The sequence below is a fragment of the Acromyrmex echinatior genome, chromosome 1, assembly GCF_024713525.1.
Source record: "Acromyrmex echinatior isolate Ae372 chromosome 1, ASM2471352v2, whole genome shotgun sequence".
Lineage (NCBI taxonomy): Eukaryota > Metazoa > Arthropoda > Insecta > Hymenoptera > Formicidae > Acromyrmex > Acromyrmex echinatior.
The window spans coordinates 11,559,761-11,582,696 of NC_141852.1; the positions used below are offsets into that span (position 1 = coordinate 11,559,761).

Below are 22,936 nucleotides of genomic sequence, written 5' to 3' on the forward strand. Positions count from 1 at the left end.
TCAAATAATTGCTAAATAGTGCATTTTTATGATTGTTCTCAAAGATAATTAATCTTTACAATTTAATTTATGTGCACACATTGTTCAAAACAACAACATTATGAATATTATGTAATATTTTTTACTTTCGACTGTTTGCAAAGTTTTGTGTCCACTAAAAGCTGCTACAACGTCGAATAAATTACAATCAAGCTGCCGTATCAATTATTATATACATAATAATAAAGTTACGTAAATCGTAATATGACTTATAACTTGCATTGTATTTTCATTTTCATTATTTATTTATAAATATTGAGTCCAGCTTCCTTTATTACTGTTCGATAAAAATGGCTCATAACTAAGTAACATACACAAACATATTTTTTTTAATTGCAAAAATCTTTGTATGGTTTCCTTAGTTTAAAAAAATTCTAATTTTTATGCTACTATATATTGTAATATCATATTTATAATTGTAACTATATTTATAAATTATATATAATTATATATACATATATATACATATATATATTTGTATTAATTATATAAAATTATAAGTTTTTATTTTACAAAATGTTACATGCATCTTTGACATGAAACACGTGTGATCAATTCTCCCGTAATACCATGACTATTTTTTCCCTAAAAGTCAGATAAAATGGCCAATGCATACGTTATAATATTTTGATAATATTAAATTTCTGTCAAGTACTTTCTTCTTAATTTTGATAGTTACTGTTATTTTAAGTTTCAATGCAGTACACTAAATACTATTAAAAAATAACAAAAATAAAAGTTTCGTTTTTCATATTTTAAAAAATTATGACCATCTTACTCGAGTTTACTCTATTACATATTTAATTCGACGAACACTATAATGTGAACTTAATTTACGCTAAAAAACGGTTTAACGATTGTAAATATCATTATATATACATTACATTCTAAGGAATCCGGAATGCAATTGTAGGGAATAGTGTGCTCATAAATGGTTACAAATTGTTCTTTAATCTTGGAATAATGGAGATTTTTCTAATATACAATCAGAAATTTTCTATTAAATAATCATGGAGCGTTTACTCAAACTTTAATATTGATTCGGATATTTGAATTTCCGATATGAAATGGAATCATTCCTAATATTTTTTCTCAAAACGTTGTCAGTTTCAAGAATGCTCGTACAACTTCGATAACTTTTCCTTGATGTGTCACTTTAAACCCCAACACCTATGCTATCATCGGGACACGATATCGTACTAGCAAATTTATTTTTGCACCTCGGTTTCCTGAGTGTGCTTCAAAATATTCAAACACTTAGGAGAAAATTATGTATAATAATACTGTACTTTATTGGTTGATGCATTACTTTAATTTATTATATCTATCTCGCAATTATTTCTCGCCGTGAAATTCGTTTTATAGTCTCCGATATAAGTTAGCGGCGTAATAATTATTTTCTTAGATTAAAAAACGTCATTATTACAGTGCGCATTAATCACTCTGATGTCGAGAAAATATAATTTATTATATCGTTAATATACTGCACTTAAAGATGATAGACTTCATACGATCGAGACTTAATACGATAAAGTACTTGCCTGTTAAAAACTTTATTAGCGCTCCTTGAAAAGTCACGTGAAAGAAAACGAAAAAACTTCTAGTAAATTTCGTCTTACAATTAGAGTCGGATACGACGGGTTTTAAGTAGACTTTACAAGCGCTCGGAAAATTTATGGTTTCCGCCACTTTACTCTTGCTTCTTCCTTCCTAAGTTTGCGACTCGTAAAATCAAACGCTTTTAATTGAATACAAAACCGAGCCTCTGATTTGAAAAGCGCGATACGTATGTATATATATATATATAATGCGATACGTAATGTTTTAAATGCGTTAGTGAGTCATAAATAAACGTAATTCGAATTTCAATTAATTGAGACTGAGAATCCTGATAACTTGCTCTACAAACAGGACAATTTTCCGAGCAATTAACGTAACATGACTGAATCAACACTCTGCGCAAATCACGAATTACAGCCAGGTGCTTAACTTCGGAACTGGATTGACCATATCCAGTTATAAACGATAGATATAGCTGTGGAGAAAAATTACGTTATCATATTCGATATCGTATAACCGTAAAAGCCTCATAAAAGAAGATATATTTAAATGTACTTTGTATTTTTTGCTTATATATAAATATTCATTATATATAATATTCACATAAATATTATTTTATTTTTTTTCATTGTCGAAAAATTTGAAGTCCATTTGACGCTCGAATAAACTTATTTCTTACTTTTTTCCTGTAGTGTCCTGTTCTTTATATCATATAATAGTACTTGTACATTTTTATTAGGTGTTGGAATTAATTCGTAGCGTTTTTTAATGAAAGAATGTTATTTATTTCACATGAGCATTAAAAAATACATTAATGGGAAAGTACTTCCCATCACTTGTAAAACGCTACGAATTAATTCCAACACCTAATATGTTTCTTTTTTATTTTTAAAAAAAGAAGAGATTTTATTGAATTTTTTTACTGAAATTTTTACTGATCCTGCACTTTAAGACTCACTCACGCCGAACAGTACCGAGTCAGACAGTACCGAGTCGGCAATGACTCAGTCATAATCGTTTCGCCAATTCCATGTAACCACACTGCGGCTATAATTGAGCGCCACTGCGGTTGTGCCCCTCTCTATACTCTGAGGAGCACGTCTTGTCCTCGTCGACGGCTCGTATTCGCGTTTTTCTTTCCCACTCACGCCTACTCTCTCACGTGCTTCTCTCTCCCTCCGTCTCTCCTTCCGCAGCCAGCAGAAACCGCTTATCGAACCTCGCCTCACCTGTCTCCTTAATTTCTTGCTTAGTCCGCCGCCGCAATTTTTGCGCTCACGCGACGAAGTGCTCGCTTGCGACCGGAAGTGAGACCGAAAGATTTACTATCGCGCAAGTAACAACGAAGTGTGTTTAACCAATAAATACAAGTTGGTGGATCCGTGAAATGCAATCTGCCAATCGATTATCTTCCGCGTGTTCAGTGATTTCGGATATCGATTATTACGGAAAATCTGATGCGAGTTTAACGGCCCAGAGGGACTGGACGAATCCACGTGGAAAATTGAGATAGCTGGGGGAAAATAAGTAACATGGGGAAGAGGAAATTAGTACACAAGAAATTGTTTTATCAGTCTTATCAAGTGTCGTGAAAGTGATATTAAAAATTGATTTAATACTGTTATCTAATCGTGGTAATTTTAGGATGTAGTTTTTAGATTAATTGAATTAACTTTAATACATATGTTGCATTTTATGGCTTTTTGAAGTGGGTGAGAACATTGCTGAGTGAGATCGATTTACAGAGGTAGCACAGAGATAATAAATCCAAGTTTTCTGATTAGTCCGGTGCCACCGCTATTGAACGGAAAATGAGATAATATCGATAAAAATCGCCGATCGACGCGAAAGAAATGGGTGAAACTCAGGAAGAAAACAGAAAGAACGGGATTTCTTCATAAGTAATTCAGCCCTTGAATCGTGAGGGTGGCTTTTACATCGAGCGCTTACGAGGGACAAGTCTTATCGGAGCGTTGATTAAATATATAACTTTAACAGGTTCGCGTGCGATCTTTGCATAAATAAAATTTACATTAAACTGCTAATTATTCGCAATCAATACTGTTAATCTTATCATCGTTGGAAAACAAGTTCACGAAACGTAAATTCTCTGCCTTGTTATACTAACACTGTGAAAAAAGTATTTGATATTTGTGATTATAATTGATAAAATAATTATGGTTAGAAAGTTCATTTTTATAATTATTACTATAATGTTACTAATAATAATTATATTTATAATTCTACTAATAAAATATATATATATATATATAACGAAAGTGAGTTATAGTTAAATTATAATAATTCCATTTTTCTCTTATATAAATTCACAAGAAATATTATTAGGTCGCCTTGAGAGACCGCATTGTCACTCATGTGTGTTTAATTTCGGTCGATTCTCACTTAACATTGTTCATGTTTTTCATTGTAGATATTTTACAAAGAATCAATTAATTTGTTTTTAAATAATTAGAAAAGATCGAATGATAAAGTTGGCGGACTCGTCTTTGTTTTGCGAGAAAATCGCATTTTATCTTGGAGTACAATAAGATTTCATCTGTATATCTTTTTTTCATTTGACGCGCTTCGTTTGTTTATCAGCTACGTGGCGTATTATCAGTCACCAGTAATACCGAACCAATAATGAAGCGCGGGCACCTTCGTCAGTTGCCGAAGCGCGGCCTTATCATCGCGTGTCACATCGTTTCCACTTCATCGGTTACCCGAGAAAAACGGAATTAAGAGGAAAACCAATAAGAAGGACGGGGGAAAAAAATCACGAATTCTGCCGAGAACGGCTCTTTTTCGTAATCGATCGCGATGTGCATGTAATGTAAATTGAATTACTGCCAGTGGAATATTACGATGCAACTACACGTATATGTGGCGATAAGAAACGGCCTTGGATCGGCTCAGTGTGCTCGTTATCTTTGTGAAATTGGTCTCAGAGCTGTGTGTTTTTAATAAAGACTTGATTAGAGACAGCGAAATTTACTTTGGTTCAGTGCGGAAACGCGAGTGTACGACGCGAGCGCACCGCGATATTGCATCAGAATATTCCGGGAGAAATCCTTATAATTCTTATAATTTTGCTCCATTAAAAACGTCGATGAATTCTCACGTAACGAAATGCTCGTCCATGTATGCGCGTCGCATTTTTCTAATTAAAATTCCGACTAATTATACGCGTCGATCGGAGAGAATTATTGAAAGTATCAGTGATTGTGTACCTTAATTATACGGATTTTATGCAGGCTTAAACTGTCGGACCGTCAGAGATGTTCGCATTGATAATAAATATAAAATTAGCGCATATGTCATTTTCCCGTACGACCGATTATAAAATAATGATATGATTGTCGTATAACAAAATCGCATGCATATAATATTGATAATAAATATATTGCATAAATATGACGAGTGCGCGTTGCGGAGTGATTTTAACGTTCGGGTGAAATTTCCGCGATCCGGAGAGAATCAGAATGAAAGTTTAAACAGCGCAGTAGTATGTCTCGTGCGTGTGTGTGTGTGTGTGTGTGTGTGTGTGCGTGCAATCGTAAATTGTCTAAAATTATTTTAAACGTTTGATCCGGACAATGCGCGATGCAGAAAAAATATACAGAAAAAATATAAAGTAATATGCATATAATACTGATAATAAATACATTATACAAATTATATGTGACTAGTGCGCGTTGCAGAGCAATTATTTATGAATGCGCTCTAAAATTCTAATAAATTTTATGAAATTCAAAGTCCACATGGGTACTGGCATTCACTTATGTAAAATTTATTTTATTTTTTTGATATATAAATAAGCGATCGTCGTATAGCAACACTGTAAGCCACTTCTTACATTTTGTAAAGTAAATCTATAAATTATTATACATCTTAATTTATTTTATCAAGCTTTTGCTTTAACGAATATTTTTGTTTTAGTGCTGACAAAATTTACTTTACTGTATGATAAAAAATACAAGTGCTAGTGATAAAAAATAATAGTGATAAAAAAATAAAATCTTGAAAGTTATTCATGTTTACAATCTTGAATAGTATGCTGTAAAGTAATAATTATTTGAATGGATTTATTATATTTAATCGTAATGTATGTACCTTTTATCTTACCTTCGATATTTTTACTTTCAGACAAGTAAAGTTGTCATAAGTTCGGCAAAAATAGCCAGAATATTTTTACTAGATAAAAATTCCCTTGCAAAAGAACAAACTAGATAAAAATTATTCAACTATTTTTCTCCGTATGTAACAAAATCTATTAGGTGTTGGAATTAATTCGTAGCGTTTTACAAGTGATGGGAAGTACTTTCATTAATGTATTTTTTAATGCTCATGTGAAATAAATAACATTCTTTCATTAAAAAACGCTACGAATTAATTCCAACACCTAATATATTAGTATTAAAAGTGATATTAGTATTAAAAGTTTATGTTATTGTTCGCCACTTATATTTCGAATTTTAAAGACTTTAACCAAGCAATATTAATACTGCAAGAGAGAAATCTCACGAGTTTGAACGGTATGCTTTGATGTGAATCTTTCCCGGCAAAGTTTCTCCGGCATATCTCTCTCTCTCTCTCTCTCTCTCTCTCTCTCTCTCTCTCTCTTTCTCTCCCTTTCTCACGGCTAGAAAATCGAATTAATAAAATCACGGTTATCCATGCCCTTTCCGTGTTTATGCAGCCGTGCAAGCAGCCATAAAAATGGCACGACGAGAGAGAGATAAAGACTCGCGTTGCTATTACGAATCAAATACGCGACCGATCGAATATTCCACCTATACGGGGTGTTGTACAATTGTCGATAAACCGTAACCTTGACCGACTTAACAATCCGATCGATTCCGCGACGAAAGAGAAACTTTAATTGACGGAATTATATTGGTGAAACGCGCGGATCTCGACTTACTTGTTGTGGCCATTTGTGACGAGTTAGTATCGATAATTATCGAGGTCAAGTAACCGAGTGTCGCAAAATGATACCATAATTTATTAATTATTATTGTAGTTAATAATTAATTATTATTATGGAATTCGGCGTAAAATAAATTTTAGTTAGAATTTTATGTGACGTGTAATATGACGGAAACATTTGAAAAATCAGAACAAATCTATATTTAAAATGTATAGTCCCGAAATTCGTGACTCAAAATACTATATTTATACTGGACAAAGAATCTGATTGCTTTAATTGGAATTCTGATTGAAAATAGATCAATCAAAATTTTATAATTGATTCTATTATGATTGTAGTTGAAATAATCAGAATTCTGTTTAATGTGATTAGAATATTATCTTCTGGTTCGTTTATTCTCAACTAGAAATTTTTCTTGAATTAAATTAAAAGTTATTTGTAAATTTTTATTTTAAATAGATTTTTTAAGATAAGTATATAATTACAGACGACTTTAAATAATATCACCTGCGAATATTATTGCGAATTAGTGCGCGCGTGGCATTGAAGCTTACTAAAATTACCGCACACGCAACTCATGGACAGGTGACAACATAAACATAATTTGTAATTGGCCATATTTAAACTCATATTAAAACTACTGCTTAAAATAAATTTAAATAATTAAAATAAATAATTTTTTTACTAAATTTCTCGGAAACTATTTTGCTGTAGTATTTTGAATTGCGAATTTCAAGATATCCTGTATAATAAGCACGTATCAAAATATACTTTTTTTAATATTATTGAAAAATTATATTTTCAAATAAACATTCTAATAATCAGTAATTTAAAAAGTTACATCTAATTGTTCATTTTATTTTTAAAGTGACGAAATTTTCAATTTTCATGGTAATCTAGATTAAAAAGAATATTTATTGTAGAAAGAAACTATTACATGCTATACGTTTGCTAGCCAAATGACTTTTTAAATTGAATCTTTTTATCGCATACTATTAATTGTATGGATCCAGTATGTATTAAATTGTAGTCTGTTTCGGCGGCTTATCTCCAATTCCGAAATAGTGCTCGTCAAAATTTTGCTGCGTAGGTTTGCATTTTTACACGAGAGTCCACAAGAAAGAGTTGAACGTCACGTTCGATCAATTAAAATCACATTTTGCGTTCGTCTGTTTTAACTCACAAGTTGATCGCAAAACCATACCTACTGACAATTCAATTTTAAAACTGCGTTTTTGACTATTTGCTGTACATTTATTGTATCCATCTAATCTTATAGACTTGGCGCAATAATAGAAAAAATCGTTATATAACGCATAACGTATAATTTCACAATATGACAATCGCGTGATAACATATTATCTCCACTGATTCTTGGAAAATATATATTCCCTATAATAATGTATTGTTATAGAGAGTATTGTTGTAGAGAATACGGCTTAAACAGATCTTTGCGATAAACAGAAAGAAAAATATCTAAATTTATCAATTTATTCTAGTAATTATGATCACAATGCATTTACAATTGTTAAATTTTTTCTTGGAAACAAAAAATAAATTGTGTCTTTAAGAAAACAGGAAATGTAAGAGATAAAAATGAATAGTATATGATATTGAACTTATCTTTGATGGTATTTCAAATTCATTTTAGAGATTTATTATTAGAAAGAATAAAATTCTAATTATAATTTTATGTGATATACTACAATACTATAATAAGAGAAACATTTAAAAAATGAACATGTGTGTGTGTGTGTGTGTGTGTGTGTGTGTGTGTGTGTATATATATATATATATATATATAAAATGTACATTAAAGTACAATAAAGCATACATCAAAATACACGTTAAAATTATAAACAGAATTTCGAAATATGAAACGAATTATATATAGGTTGTTTAGTGGATTTATAATACGCACGGTAAATAAAAGTGAAAGGAAAGACATGTTCTAAAAAACCTATGCGTTCGCACGAATGTCGAAATTTCGAAGGAATTTGATATAGATATCGTTCGCGCGAAATTTATCCGAGCAAGTCGTATTCCTGATGCGATCTGATCATTGCGATTAGGCGCGATTTGCGATTAAACGCAAAGTAATGTCGACAAATATTTATCGAAGATGCGGTCGGCTGGCATTCGAGTACATTAAACGGTAACATCTAAGAATTCACATTTTATTTGGGCGCAATAATTAGTTACAATAATTACAATAATTACTCATACCTTAATTTATTTATATTATTATATTATTATAGTTTTCAAGTTGTACGTTGTCTCCTTGATGTATTGTTGCGTAATATTATCGTTTATCGTTTCTAATGCATGGAAAGGACGATTATGCCGAAATATCTAAAAATTTAGGTAGACACAGATCTGAAAATAATTTTGTTAGATCATAATTACATAAGAGTCTTAAATATGACGAGCAATGCTGAAAAAAATTTTGATATTCTATAGTCATAATCAGTTTGAATGTCCTACATATAATAATAATTTTGATAGTCAAAACTATTTTCAGATCTCTGTATTTAGCTATAAATTTTTTAATAAATTACGATAGAGAACGCCTTGATCGGTCAAAGTTAGATGTTTCAAATAATACATTATATGTATATTTTCAATTAAACCAAATTTATTTTAGAAATGATTGAACACTGATAACATTCGGACTTTCAACACAATCAGTTTGAAACGCTAATAATCTCCCTTAAATTAGATTAGAAAGAAAGAAAGAAAGAAAAAAAGGAAAAAAAAGTTGTGAAAAATATTACCTTAGCCAGGATTCAAACTTGGGACTTCTCGACTTTCCCGGGCGAGTGTCTTAGCCAATTCGAAATAAATTTTTAAACACCTCAGTAAAACCGTTCTTTCAGTATAGATTTGTAGCAGCATCATTTTTGCTGATGCTTCAGCAATTGTGCATTACATTTACTCGTTTCTTGTTCATTTCAATTAGTGCATTTCTTTTAATATAGAGTAAATAGATAAATTAATTAATAATTTGTCACTATGTGACAATCCGTTGCAATCCGTTATTATCGCGTGCAGTCCGTGAACCTGCTGTGCAGCACCGCCTGATAAACGGAGTGCAGTCTGTGCGGGCTTATCGCGGGTTGGGATTAACTGCGGTCTTATAATCCCTTTTCTCGCGATAATGCCGCGATATTGCATACGCGGGCGCGCGAGGCGCGTAAATTACGCGCTCCAGATACGGGATTCGACCGCGCAATTCAGCCATGATCATGCTAATGTTGGACGCGACGCGAATTATGTTTCGCGGAGTCGGAAAGAATGCAGCAAAGGTGCGGGATATAGTTAAGCGCATGATAATCAACGTTGATTATCGGCCTTATTCATAGACGGTATATAAGCTGAAAATCTAAGGCATGCACACGCGAGTACAAAAGTTACAATAAAACTTGAGAAGGATCTACTGATGGCAGATGAAAAAATAATAATCGCGAAAATTTGAAAGAGATAAATGTCTCGTGAAATATATTACATTAATTATAACTGAAAATACTTTGGTTTTATATGAATTATGAATAAATATGATAACTCAAATATAAAAATCAGCACGATAAAGTTATAATGTAGTAATATTATTTTTTTGTTTTCAAAAGTATTATTGAAATAAATTGACTATGAAAGAGGAAATAAGTGAAACGTTGACGAAATTAAGTGACGTGGCTTTCGTGATATTTCGTGCGGAAATATCTTGATGTTCAAAGTAGCAAAATGACTATTAGCAGTTATTATGATGCATAATGCGTTAATTTAATGGGGTGTAATTGAGTACTCTCTTGTCACATCTAATAACAGCACGAAAGATAGTAATAAGTATAGTGCGAATTATCGAGACAAAATTTTTTAACACTGTTAAAAAAAATGAATAGAAAAATATTTCTGTTGTAAAGACATACATTTTTTATTTTTGAAATTGAAAAAAAAGAGTAGCTTTTTAAGCAATTAGATTGACTTAATTTTTCACATATAAATGTAGAAATGTTTCTCTCCCAAAAATTAAAATTAATTTTTTAAAAGAAATTGTATAATATTTGTGATAAATATTGGAATTATGTTTTATTTGATAATGAAACAAACGTCGACTTTTTATTTCATCGCGATAAGCGGCGCCTTTTATTAAAGTAATAAGTCTTGTTTCGGTAATTGGTCACTCGATTGGAACCAACAGATAAATTATGAACATAATGATGATAACGAGAGCAATAGTGAAGGATGAGTTTTCTCTTCATAAATAGAAAAATTTTCTCGCCATGTATAATAACTATAATTTTCCTTATAATTCTTCTATTTAACGTTAAGACAGGATAATTTTCTCTTCTTTTGAAAAACATTGAGAACCTAAGAACCTTTAGTAAAATGACTCTATGGAATGGAAATATTTTCCATTTCATAAAAGAAGCACGAGTTCAATTCCGCAATATTGCGCGGTGTATCGACTAAAAATATAGAAGTAGAGCATTTAGAAAAAACAGTAGCAGATATAAGGTCGTAAATCGGATCAGCGGCTTAAAGGTGGTTAAGAAAGTTCTCAACTTCTGATGCGATCGATTTTATCTTAGCTTCCAGACTTCACTAAATACACGGAAAGTAAAAAGGCGTGAATGAGGCAATATTAACGATATAGTCGATATATCGTTCTTGCTGCAATGATAACATGTTATCGGAGTGATACCGTTTAACGACACAATTTGCCGTATGAATGTGCATGTGTGTGCAAATTACTAAGACGTGTTGATTTTGTGAGACGGAAAGTTATGTGACTCGGTCATCGAGTGAAAATAAATGAATCGTCATTCATACCGTGTGACGTGCGTAATGTTGAGTGTGAGTGTCTAAGTGCGGTCGATGTTAGTGTGAGATTTAACTGGGAAAGATGACACTGAAGAAGGAAGCGAAAAGGTCCTTGAAAAAGAGCAAGCCGAGCCACAAAGCAACAAATTATAATGATGAGAGCGCAAGTGCGACGCAGTTGGGACATCCCACAAAGGAATGCAAGCAAGCGAAATCAGAAGCAGGTGCGAACACTGGATATTAATCGCTCTTTGCAAAAATTTTTAATACGAAAAGCATTAGCGGAATCTTAACGTTGCCTTCCATCAAACGTTGGAACTGTCGGGAAAGTAATTGCTTACGTTAGCTGCGTCTGTATTATCAGAGATCGAACAATGTGACGCCGCTAAAGAACTGTCAAAGAAAGTATTTCTCGACGAAGATAATTGTAATTGACAGTAATCACATCAAAATAAGTTTTTAAATTTTTTTTGAAAAAATAATTTGAAATTTTTCTAAATTCAAGAATAATAATGATTTAAATATTAAAGTAAATAAATTCATTTATATTTAGTTCTTAATCTAAATTTGTTAAAATTAATAATAAAATTGCAAACAATTTTAGTAAAAATTAGATTATTTTATTTTAATAAAAATAATTAAAATTATATTTTAGTAAACTCATGTTCTAAAAATATGTTTAAAGTGGCTCAAAATTGTTTCGATGTTATTTAATAGGAATAAAATGTTATTTTTCAACTCCCAAGTATACATAATTAGAACCTGAATAGAAAGACGCGTTTTGAGCTATTTTGCAATATATAAGATTGAAGAAGGCAGTTTCGATCGTTAATATTGCCGTATATCTCTCAAGAATCCTTCAACATCAAGAGATCATCGTTGAAGGAAACCTCATTGAAGGATGCGGAGGATGCGGACAATCCAAGTGGGAAGCTCGAACGGCGTTCGTCGTTCCGTCGGAAATTCGGCGCTCTGTTGAAAAGGAGTGCCGAGTTACCGGCGGTGATAAACCATAGCCTGCAGCCGATCAGGCGTAGCATGAGTTTTAGCAAGGACCTTCATCACAGCCACGAGCCCTCAAGGCAGCCCTACAGGACCAGCAGCGTGCAGTGGTACAACAGTCTCAGCACTCTCAGCTCGTTAGCGGAAGATGAGGTCGATGCTGATTACAAGAGGGCGGGCGCTTCCGAGGCCTTCGATGGCAGGGTGACCCAAGTCACCAGAACGCACAGTCTGATGGAGAAGTATCCTGTAAGGATTTCTTGCTGTCCTTAAAAAAAAATTCGAGAACGTAAAGTATTTATTAATTCTCTAAAGAATTGTTGTACGCGATTAAAAATGTATATCTTGAGTCCGTATAATTTTTTCTTATTTTCTGGAAGATATATTTTAAAGGAATACGCGACCGACAGCAAGGATCATCAATAATAATGGGAGGATAGGATGGTATTTGTCACGAATGAATTTTGAAAGTTCTTTCTCTTGAGAATTATTCTCGAGAAATTTTGAATTTTAAATTGTTAATTTCGAAGTAAACGCGAACGTCATAAATAATGAACGTCGCGTGTAGCTCTTGAGAGAATTTAGCAAATGCTATTTAAGGGATATTTATCTACAGTCCATTCTTATTTCAAGATTATCTTAACTAATATCTTAAAGTGCTAAGGTACGATTCTGCGACTGGTTTATGACATCTTAAGATTATTCTTAAGATGATTTTAAATATCAGAATAGATTGTGAATATCAATTAAAAATATTGTAATTATTTATTTGCTTTTGATATTTATTTCTTTTATTTTTTTTCTTGCTCAATTTAAAAAATCATGATGATTTCGAAATCGTATGATACATTTCACACATCATCGCCTAATCGAGGCGTAATTAACAGTTAAACATGATCCTTATCTTCTAGAAACTTGCGAGAGGCATCCAGGGCTTAGGTCTCGTTAAACTGGCTCGGAGAGATTAACAAGATTCTATTTGCTTTATCCACCGGTCTTTATCAGTATCCTGTTACTCGCCGCGAGTTTTTTTCTCCTTCCTTGCCCCTCATGTTCCGGAGAAGCCACGTTCAATTTAACTTTTTACCGGACTCGGCGGCTCCTTGTACTATCGGGAATTGACGAAAGACCTGACCATATTTTCACCTAATCACCGAATCAAATTTTCTACTTTTAGGAAATCTCATCTCTCTCTCTCCAATCTTGTGTATATCTTTCTAATATTATTTTCTATTTTCAATTTTTATTTTTATTTTTATTTTTATCTTTTTATCTTTTCATTTTTCCATAGTATGCTTTTCTTTTTTTTTTGTAGTCAATTTGTATTATTTTGTACTTATAATCATTATTATCTTGTATTGTTTATTAATTACTATCTTGCATTTTAATCATTATTATTTTGAATGTCTATTACGGTCGAAACTGGATCTTCATTGCTTTAAATAATTCAATCCTGAATTATTAATTTATACTATATATGTACTTGCATATATATCATATTGTCTTTTTGAAATGCGTGCCGAACTGTTTTTCCGGACTATAAACGCAATTAAAACTACTCTAGTAATCACGAATTAAACTGACAAGCAATTTTTAATAATTTGATGCTACAATCTAGCATCATATTATAAATATGTTAATATGTTGACTAAACTGTTAATAAATTTATTGTGAAAAATATTACCTCGGCCGGGAGTTGAATCCGGATCTCTTGTACTCGGTACGAATGTCCTAAACTATTAGACCGAGGTTTTATTCTTCGCAATAATCAGTACAAGTAAGGAAACAATGTCTTTCTTTCAAGCGACATAATATAAACAATATTAAGAATCTGTATAGTCCGAAAAAATTATTCGGCACGCATTTTAAAAAGATTGCAATATGGTATATATATATATATATATATATATATATATATATGCAAGTATATATATATATATATATATATATATATATATATATAGTATAAATAAGTAATTCAAGATTGAATTATTTAAAACAATGAAGATCCAGCTTCGACCGTAATAGGCATTTAAAATTTCTAATATTGATTGTATTTCTCACATATGCGGTCTAAAATAAAGATTCTTAATATTGTTTATTATTATTTCTTCGTTTTTCTTTTTCGTTTTTTTTTCATTTCCGTCTTGAATTTTTATATTTTTCTTATGTACTTAGAAGGCTTGCCCTAAAACTATAATAAACGCCATTATCTCTCTCTCTCTCTCTCTCTCTCTCTCTCTCTCTCTCTCTCTCTCTCAATTTTATTATTATTTGTTTCATAGAGAATAGAGGCACGCATTTGCAAAATTGCATTTTGTTATCAGAATTTCAACGTAATTGACAGAATTTCCTTCGCGGGTCAGAACTATCAGTTATATGAAAATTCTAAAAACGTAATTGTACGGAAATAAAGCGTGATTTACACGGAGCGACTTTATTCGCTAGAAGCCGCGTCTAGTGACGTCATTAATTCGCCAGCGAATTCTCTCGACTCTGCTGCTATTCGCTTGAAGCAAGCTTCTTAATTCATCAGCGAATTCGCTGATGAAAGCTTCTTGTACACATTTAGTTTTTATTCGCTAGCGTTTAAAATTTTGAAGTCGCAGCGTCGAGTGGTCGCTAATGATCAAGCGAATAGTTGGTCACAAAACACAACAGCGGCTCGAAGTATATCATTCGATGACATGATTATTCTCTGCTTATGGTCTGAATAGTCGAGGCGTTTCGAAAAAATTCGTCTTTTCACGCTGACGATTTGAAAATTCGCTCTCGAGGAGCAGCAAGAAACTAGCGACAAGCGTCGAAAGCGATATTGGCCGAGACTATACGCTATAAGAACAAACCCACGTCTACAAAAAGTTTCTAGTAGCGAATTCACTATGACGTCACTAGACGCGGCTTCTAACGAATAAAAGTCGTCCCGTGTAAATCACGCTTAAGGAAAACTTTAGCCGGAAGCTTCCAGCATGAATCCGTGCCGTGCACGAACGAATCGGGACTATCGATTTATATGGCGGGTAAAACACTGATGATAATTTAAGTGATGAAACGTTTTTACTAACGAAAATGATCGATTAGCTCGTGACTATCAAATCATAATTTTATATGAAAATTAGTAGGATGATATAAAAGAAATTAAAGTTTAAACACATACTTATTATAATTTACTGATAAATAATCTGTTATTTTATTCTTGGATCAAATCTAATTGAAAGTCTAATTAATCGAGATTAAAACGGCGATTAAAACATAACGTTGCGGATTTACAGTGGATTTAGAGATTGTTTCAAAACTGCGGAACGTCCGCAGTATGAAATACGTTGGCTGCTTTTTGAATTCCGAATTCAACTATTCAAGGCTGATTCAATCGTTTTAGTAAACCAGGATTTCACGAGGAAAGCGTATTCAACGATATCGTCGGATTCTAACCGGGACTATTGTTCTGTAGGAATCCAAACACCTGAATCGCGGCTTTAGGTACAATCAGATCTAAATCTTGCACGCGAAATCGGCTAAGCGTTTAACCCATTTGCATCCGTACCAGTGTCTACGTTTAACATGATACAATCGCGGTCTGCGCACATAGTTTGTAGCGCCGACTTACGATGCCTTATTGACAACTTGACTTGCGGATTATTTGGCTGCTCTCTGGATGATCTCTGAAAGTGTAACAATTACACGTTTATGAGATAAACTCACTGACTTTGCAATCCAACGAACGGAAATATCTCAAGAATGCCATTAATGCACATAATAGCGCAATTATTCACGAATCCGCAATTTAATTGACCTAAACAGCCTTATAATTGCCACGTTTGGTACGTTGTTCTCTATAGAGAGATTCTCGCGAAAATGCCACACGACCATTTCGCGAACGATCGGCAATTTGACGCTAGCAATATAGTCAATCTGTTCGTATTTACGAATGAGATGAGTTGTACATTAGCGGACAATGAATAATTTGCTGTCATTAATGGTTATACATTAATTGACATTTGCGGAGTAAAAGTTTGTCAAATATTGTTGATGGTAAAATAAATTTTTAATTTTTGTACGATTGATCGGAAAAGCAATAAACATCGTGTATTTAACAAGATAGTAGGCAGTTTTTACAGTGCTATTTATGTGCAGATAGCTAATAAAAAAGTTGCACGCGTAATGAGACTTCCGCTCTCCCCCATCTTTCATCTCTCTCTCTCTCTCTCTCTCTCTTTCTCTTTTTCTCTTTTTTTCTTGCACTATAGACGCTTTTTCCTCTCGAAAAACTCATCCTGTTTCCACGTCGACAATTAATGGTGGCGACGACTGTTGAATGGTGCCAAAGTTTATGAATTTTTTTGTAAATTCTCCTTCTATATTCATTTTTTCAAATCTTTTTTTTTAGAGAAGAACTTTTCCAAATACACACATATAATGTATATTATATAATTTTGCAATAATTACAATACGTCATATAAGTAGAGCACTTCATATTATTAAAATACTCATTAAAATTCTTATAAAGAGATCATAATAAAAATACAAATAACAATAAAAAATAAAATAACAATAAATAAAGATACACATAGAATGAAACTTATCGATTATTTATTTTTTACGATTATTGCATCAATCTTACTTGATAACGTAATTTATGTTTGCATTAACAATGCAATTTAATGTACTTAAAAACACAATTTAAATTTTTTTTCGTAAGGAGTCTGAATAAAAAGCAAGCTTTTAACTTAATGACCGTATTAGATCTTTCTTCCTATAGAACACAAATCTTAATCTCATCATGAAAAAGGAAAATATGTTCCGAGCATTCTATAAATTTTTTATCGAAATCCTTAGGGAAGACCTTACGCGCCGTGACTTTCCTTTTTTTATAGCTACCTTGTGATGATCAATAGACTCATCTGTTATATATAATAGCGATCTGTTATATTTATGCGATCTTTCCCGAATGTACTTATACAATGGAGCAATTTATTAAATAGAATTTACATGAGACGTTTTGATTTGTTTTGCAGACTACTAATCTTAAACGAAGGGTGAATACTTTGTCACATCCATTGGCACCTCCTTACGGACGGCACAGCGATTACTATCACTCCAATATAGGTGATTATATTGTTTATTATTATTAAAAGAAAGTCCCCTATATTATGAGATAGGCGCTTAATATGAGATAGCGGCGTTTCTGCTAAACTAATAAACGCTATCTATTGGTTCCATCATGAATTCATTGCTCTTGGATTGAAAACTATTTAGTAGAAATTTATTAGATCATGCCTGTAATCATTGTAAAACAAGATTTTAGAATTTGGATGTCTTCAAGTTTCATTGAATAAATAAATATTTAGCAATAAATTCTCTAAATTATATAGTGATAGAATTAGGTCGTACTAATAGAAAAATACGGGGATATGTTGAATTTAATTTTAATTACAGAAGTTAGATTTGATCATAAAACGTGGAAATTATAATATGAAATATCCAGGATGTCTCTATGAAATAATCCATGCTCCTATTATAATGAAAATCGTTGTTAAAGTATAAATGTTATTGTACAATAATAAAAAAGACAACCGAAATGAATGTCGAGTGTTTATATCTGCGATGCTTGATTCCAACTAATTCTGGAATGGAAAACGAGTTCTGGATATAATCTATCGCATGCTCATTTTTCACGCACGCTGGTTGTGTTTGTTTGTATTTTGAAAACATTAAATAAAGTTTTTTTTAACTGCAATACATTGATATACTTTGCGTTTTACTATTTCTCGGGGCATCTCATATTAGGAGCACAATTTTTTGACTTTACGATTTGCTCACTTTTTTCTTTAATTTAAAAAAAAATGGAATTTGAATTATATATATGTATATAAATTTTATCTTAAAGCTTATTAAATTCCCTTTAAAATGACCTTTATTATTTTTTTAAATTCTATAGACTTCTAGTATTTACCCAAAATGAACTCGGTATTTCATAATCAGGGCCTTTCCTCTACGTTATTCAAATAAGAGAAATAATTCTATTCGATCAAAAGATCTTAGTGCTTGTTCATATGCATACTCATGAAAGAGATTCACGTTTGAATTCTGGTTGAAATAATATTTTTCACAATTAAGCTCTTCGCAGTGTTTTAAGATGTTTATTAGCATCATTATTAAATTGATAAACAACGTAATTTATAAAAATGAATAACAGAAGGGCTAAGAGCCAAATTTTTCGTATATTTAGATTCTTAAAAACATATACGTTCGACTATTTGTTAAGTCATCTTTAGAGTACATATCAATAAATTAACGTAAATTTAATCAAAATCATTAAACGGTTAAATACAATTTCTGCAAATTATAGTTAAAGTAGTGGATCTATTTCTTCATGTTTGTTTTCATTCGCAACAATGCAATGCTTTCCGTCTCGTCATCTTCATAGTTAAATTCTTCTATTACATCAGTAGCAATTTCGTAATGATAATAAAATTAATTGACATGTAGAGTCATTCCGTAAAATTATGCAAGCACACATTCTGTTATCATGTTCTCTCTATATGTTGAACTGATGCTGACTCTACATGTTCAATTAATTTTATTATTATTACGATAAATTGCGACTGATATAATAGAAGAATGTAACTACGAAGATGACAAGACGGAAAGCATTGCATTGTTGCGACTGAAAACAGACATGAAGAAATAGGTTCACCACTTTACGTAACTATAATTTGCAGAAATTGTATTTAATCATTTTACTATTTTTATTAAATTTGCGTTAATTTAGCGACATGTATAGATTGAGGACCTGACAAATAGGTAAAAATGTATGTTTTTAAGAATCTAAATAACGAAAAATTTGGCTCTTAACCTTTTTATTATTCATTATTGTTTATTATTGAACGTAATTTATGATGTTTCTAGTTTTAGTTTATAATTGTGTTTCAAATCTGGTAAACCGAATTGGCGCGCAGTTTGTAGAACTAGAAAAATGTATTTGCAAATTTGATTTACAAATATGATAATATTCAATTATCAAAATCCGCTTTGACGCTTTGACTGAAAATAGGATTATTCCTTTGATTTGATTTATTTTTGGTCTAAAGTTTCATTTATTGTATATAATTATTATTATATTGACTGAGAGAGTGGTCAGTTTTGAAAGAAATTATTTACAGTCTTTTCCGACAGATTTTTTTTTTGTGTAACTTAACTATATGTAACAAAAATTATATATTTTACTTGTCCTTTTTATTCTATTTATGTTATATTACATGTTCAAATCTATTTCCGTAATTTTGTCGAGGGATTAATTGTCCGGCTAATTTCTAGAACATGATTAATTATTATTGCGAAGTATATGCGACGAGATACAAAAGTTCAGTACATAGAAGTCAGGTCGAGCAGGCTTAATTTTCTGAATCCTTTTCCAGGATTACACATTCTGCTTTCAGGCAAGATTAAGTTTTCTATCCCCTCGTAAAATTTATATAAGTGAGACGCAGTATACGTCGTTCTTTGAAAAAGCTTTTTCCGTTTTATTTTAGATCTCAGCAATCCACCCTGTGAAGCAAGCAGTCTTCCAGCTTTGAGTCGTGTTGCCATTGACGCATATGATAATGAAACGAAATTGTCACTGTAAGTATGACCTTCAATCCGTTCGTGCATCTCATCAGCTCGTTTTCAATAATTAATTGTGACGTTAATAACGATTCAACTACTTACTACTTTACTATTTACTACTTTACTACTTTCCTATAATATCTAAAAGCAATTACACGAAAGCCATAGATTATTTGTAAAATTTTATATTCTGTTATTTTCTTCTCAAAATATTTTTTTTTCTCTCGTTTGGCTTAAAATACATTACAAATTTATTAGTCTTGTTTTAAATTCTTATCTACCAGATATCGAGTTTATTTAAATCCATTTGAAAATTGATTGTCAAAATAACAATTGTAAATCGTTTTTTTGTTCTTTCCTCTCTCAAATTTATGTATTTCGTGCATCTAAAAAGAAAAGGAAAGATTATATCGATTGATTGATCGCAACTATAGTCGATTTTAAAAATTTGTGATGATTCCTTTAGTGAATGGAAGAAAAAGAAAAGCGTAAAACGTCCGTTGGCTTATACACGAATACTTGTTTCGCGAGTGTTTCGACGGCGGGATAATAAATTACAGTTGAAAAGAAGGGCAGAAAGACAGAAGGAGGTCAATAAACCGCTGTCTGTGATAAATCACAGCATGACCCAAAGAGTAGTGGCGATGGACTCGAAGAACGAAAATACGAAAACGAGAAAGAGTTGAAAGAATTCACGTTAATTCTTTCTAAAACATACGGAATGTTTCATATATTGAATTGTACTCGTATCACATATTTTACGATCCGCGTTTCGTTTAGACCGGGTCCACATTTCGATTTTCGAGAATTTCTGTCACGTAGATCTCATCGCGTTGATTTGATAAAAAAATTCCTTTGTTTGCACGTACGCGAAACTTTTAAAACTATTGCTCTCCTCCCCTCTTTTCGCCAACAAACTCGTCGCAAAACGAATAGCTTTTCTAGAAGTGTATGTTTCTGCACGTGCAACGGAGTATCGAGACACGGGCTACGAGATCGTCGCTTGTATGTACGTCGGTAAATCAAGTCCATCGCTCGCTGCAGCAATTTAGTTTGTTCTCGTAAAACAAAAGTCCAAATCGCACGGCACATTGTTACATACATACTTGCCATTCGTCTCAGTTCTATCAATGCTTTAAGCCTAAAAGTAGGACAGCCAGGGTTAGTTTATTTTATGATTACAATGTAAAGCCCACTTTAAGCGATCTATAATTTGCGGCTAAATTCAAGGTAAAATTCTATTTAGAATTCACACATATCCTAAATATAAATATGTATCTCAATATGTTTTTCATGTTGAACTATTCGTAATATTATAAACAGAATTCTGTTCTGAATTTGATCGCGAATTATAGATCGTAGGTTTTAAGAAAGAAAAACATTCTAAATTTTAAAATATATATGAAATATATATATTAGATACAGATATTTATACTAATCATGATAGTCCAAAATTTTCTAATAGTTCTAATGACTAACCAAATTATTTTACTCTGCATTTACACTTATATACAATTATATCTCTCTGAAATTCTGAAAAATTTATTTGCTTTTATAACCGTAAAATAAATGTCGTCACTGTGTAAGTAAGACATATATATTACAATAATGCTAAAGTCTAATAAATAAAGTCTAATGAATAAAGTCTAAGTAAATAAACTTTTGCTTCGATACTAATCTTTTTATCAATTATTGGATTTTGTTCCCTAATATTGGAAATAAGCAAATGGAAACGGAACTATTTAAACAACGAAAAGGAGGAAAGATTCCGAGACTCATCAATATTCTTCTCCTATTTTCCAACCAGCGCCTCACCTCGACTTTCAGTCATTATTCTTTGATATTCCACATGGGTACTCCACCGATACACCCGTATTTCACCGATCGTCGTATTTTGTGTCTGCTCCTGACATTTATTGCCACTAAAATTTAGAAAAAATGTATCCTATAGAACAGAGCGATATAGAAAATCGATACTCACCGAACAACTCGATTAATCATGTTAGGTCTTCTTGCTAGTTTCTTATCGCAAAACTAATTTCACAAATACTGTTGCGATAACTACAAGTATTTATGTTAGATAAGACAGTTTTCTTGTTAGAACAATTATATTGTTAATCTCCTAATGAATTACATACTGTTGTTCATTTTTTTTAATTATTGTAGAATTATCTCAGTTATCTACTTACAATAGACAGTATTTTTTCGACGACTACAAAGAACATAGAAAAAAAATAAAAGTGATGATCAGCACTTTCTGAATAATGTAAAGAAACACACACGCATAGCTTACAGTGTAGCTTACTTTTATATGAATTTCTCACGCATTGAGGAGCAGACTGAAAACGTAAAACATCGTGACCGACATTTCCGTTCTATCTTTTGCGTTTCCTCGTCTTTCTCAACTTTTCTTTCTGAATTTCTGGTTTTACGTCTTTCTGCGAAGAAATGGAAGTAGCCCTGAAAGGATAACTGTGAAATCTCGTCATGAAATTTCCACGAATGGAACATTTCTTCGCACGTCCATCATCCTAAGACTAGAGCTATTATGATTCTCTGAGTTGACGCTTTCCTTTGTGAGATGAAGACCTGACCGCATTAATTACTACAAGCTGAGCAATGTTTGCAAGGACTGAATTAAGTCCCGACATTTGAGCCAGTATTCCGTCAACGAGAATATTGCTACGGAAAAGTTGCGACGTAGCTATTTGGTTTTTCTAGTAAACATAAAATCTGGGATATCTAGATATTACATATTTCTACATACAGCATTGAAAATTCATACAGAGAAAGTAAGCTTGAAGCAAAATAATAATCTCGATGGTAGAATACAACAAAACTCATTTCACGATATTTGTTGACAAAGAAAAATATTTTTAATCTAATACAAACAAAATGTGAGCCTCTGCGATTGTTGTAATGCGTAAATTATACTTATATTTATAAAACAAATACAATTTGCAAGCAATTAAAATA

The 22,936-nt window shown here is 31.9% G+C and overlaps 1 protein-coding gene across 2 annotated transcripts in view; it reads left to right on the forward strand.

Annotated features, from left to right (window-relative positions):
* Nucleotides 1–2,817: 2,817 nt before the first annotated feature.
* The window catches only part of LOC105146037 (uncharacterized), a 112,809-nt gene continuing 92,690 nt past the window's right edge, over nt 2,818–22,936 (forward strand). Inside the window, exons 1-5 of one of the 2 annotated variants that reach the window (XM_087411941.1) lie at nt 2,818–5,233; nt 11,119–11,574; nt 12,204–12,601; nt 17,368–17,458; nt 19,885–19,975. In XM_087411941.1, coding sequence (XP_087268067.1) covers nt 11,433–11,574; nt 12,204–12,601; nt 17,368–17,458; nt 19,885–19,975 — 722 coding nt within the window. In that variant the 5' untranslated portion in view covers nt 2,818–5,233; nt 11,119–11,432. The remainder of the gene's footprint in view (nt 5,234–11,118; nt 11,575–12,203; nt 12,602–17,367; nt 17,459–19,884; nt 19,976–22,936) is intronic. The other variant, XM_087411946.1, reaches the window with a different exon arrangement.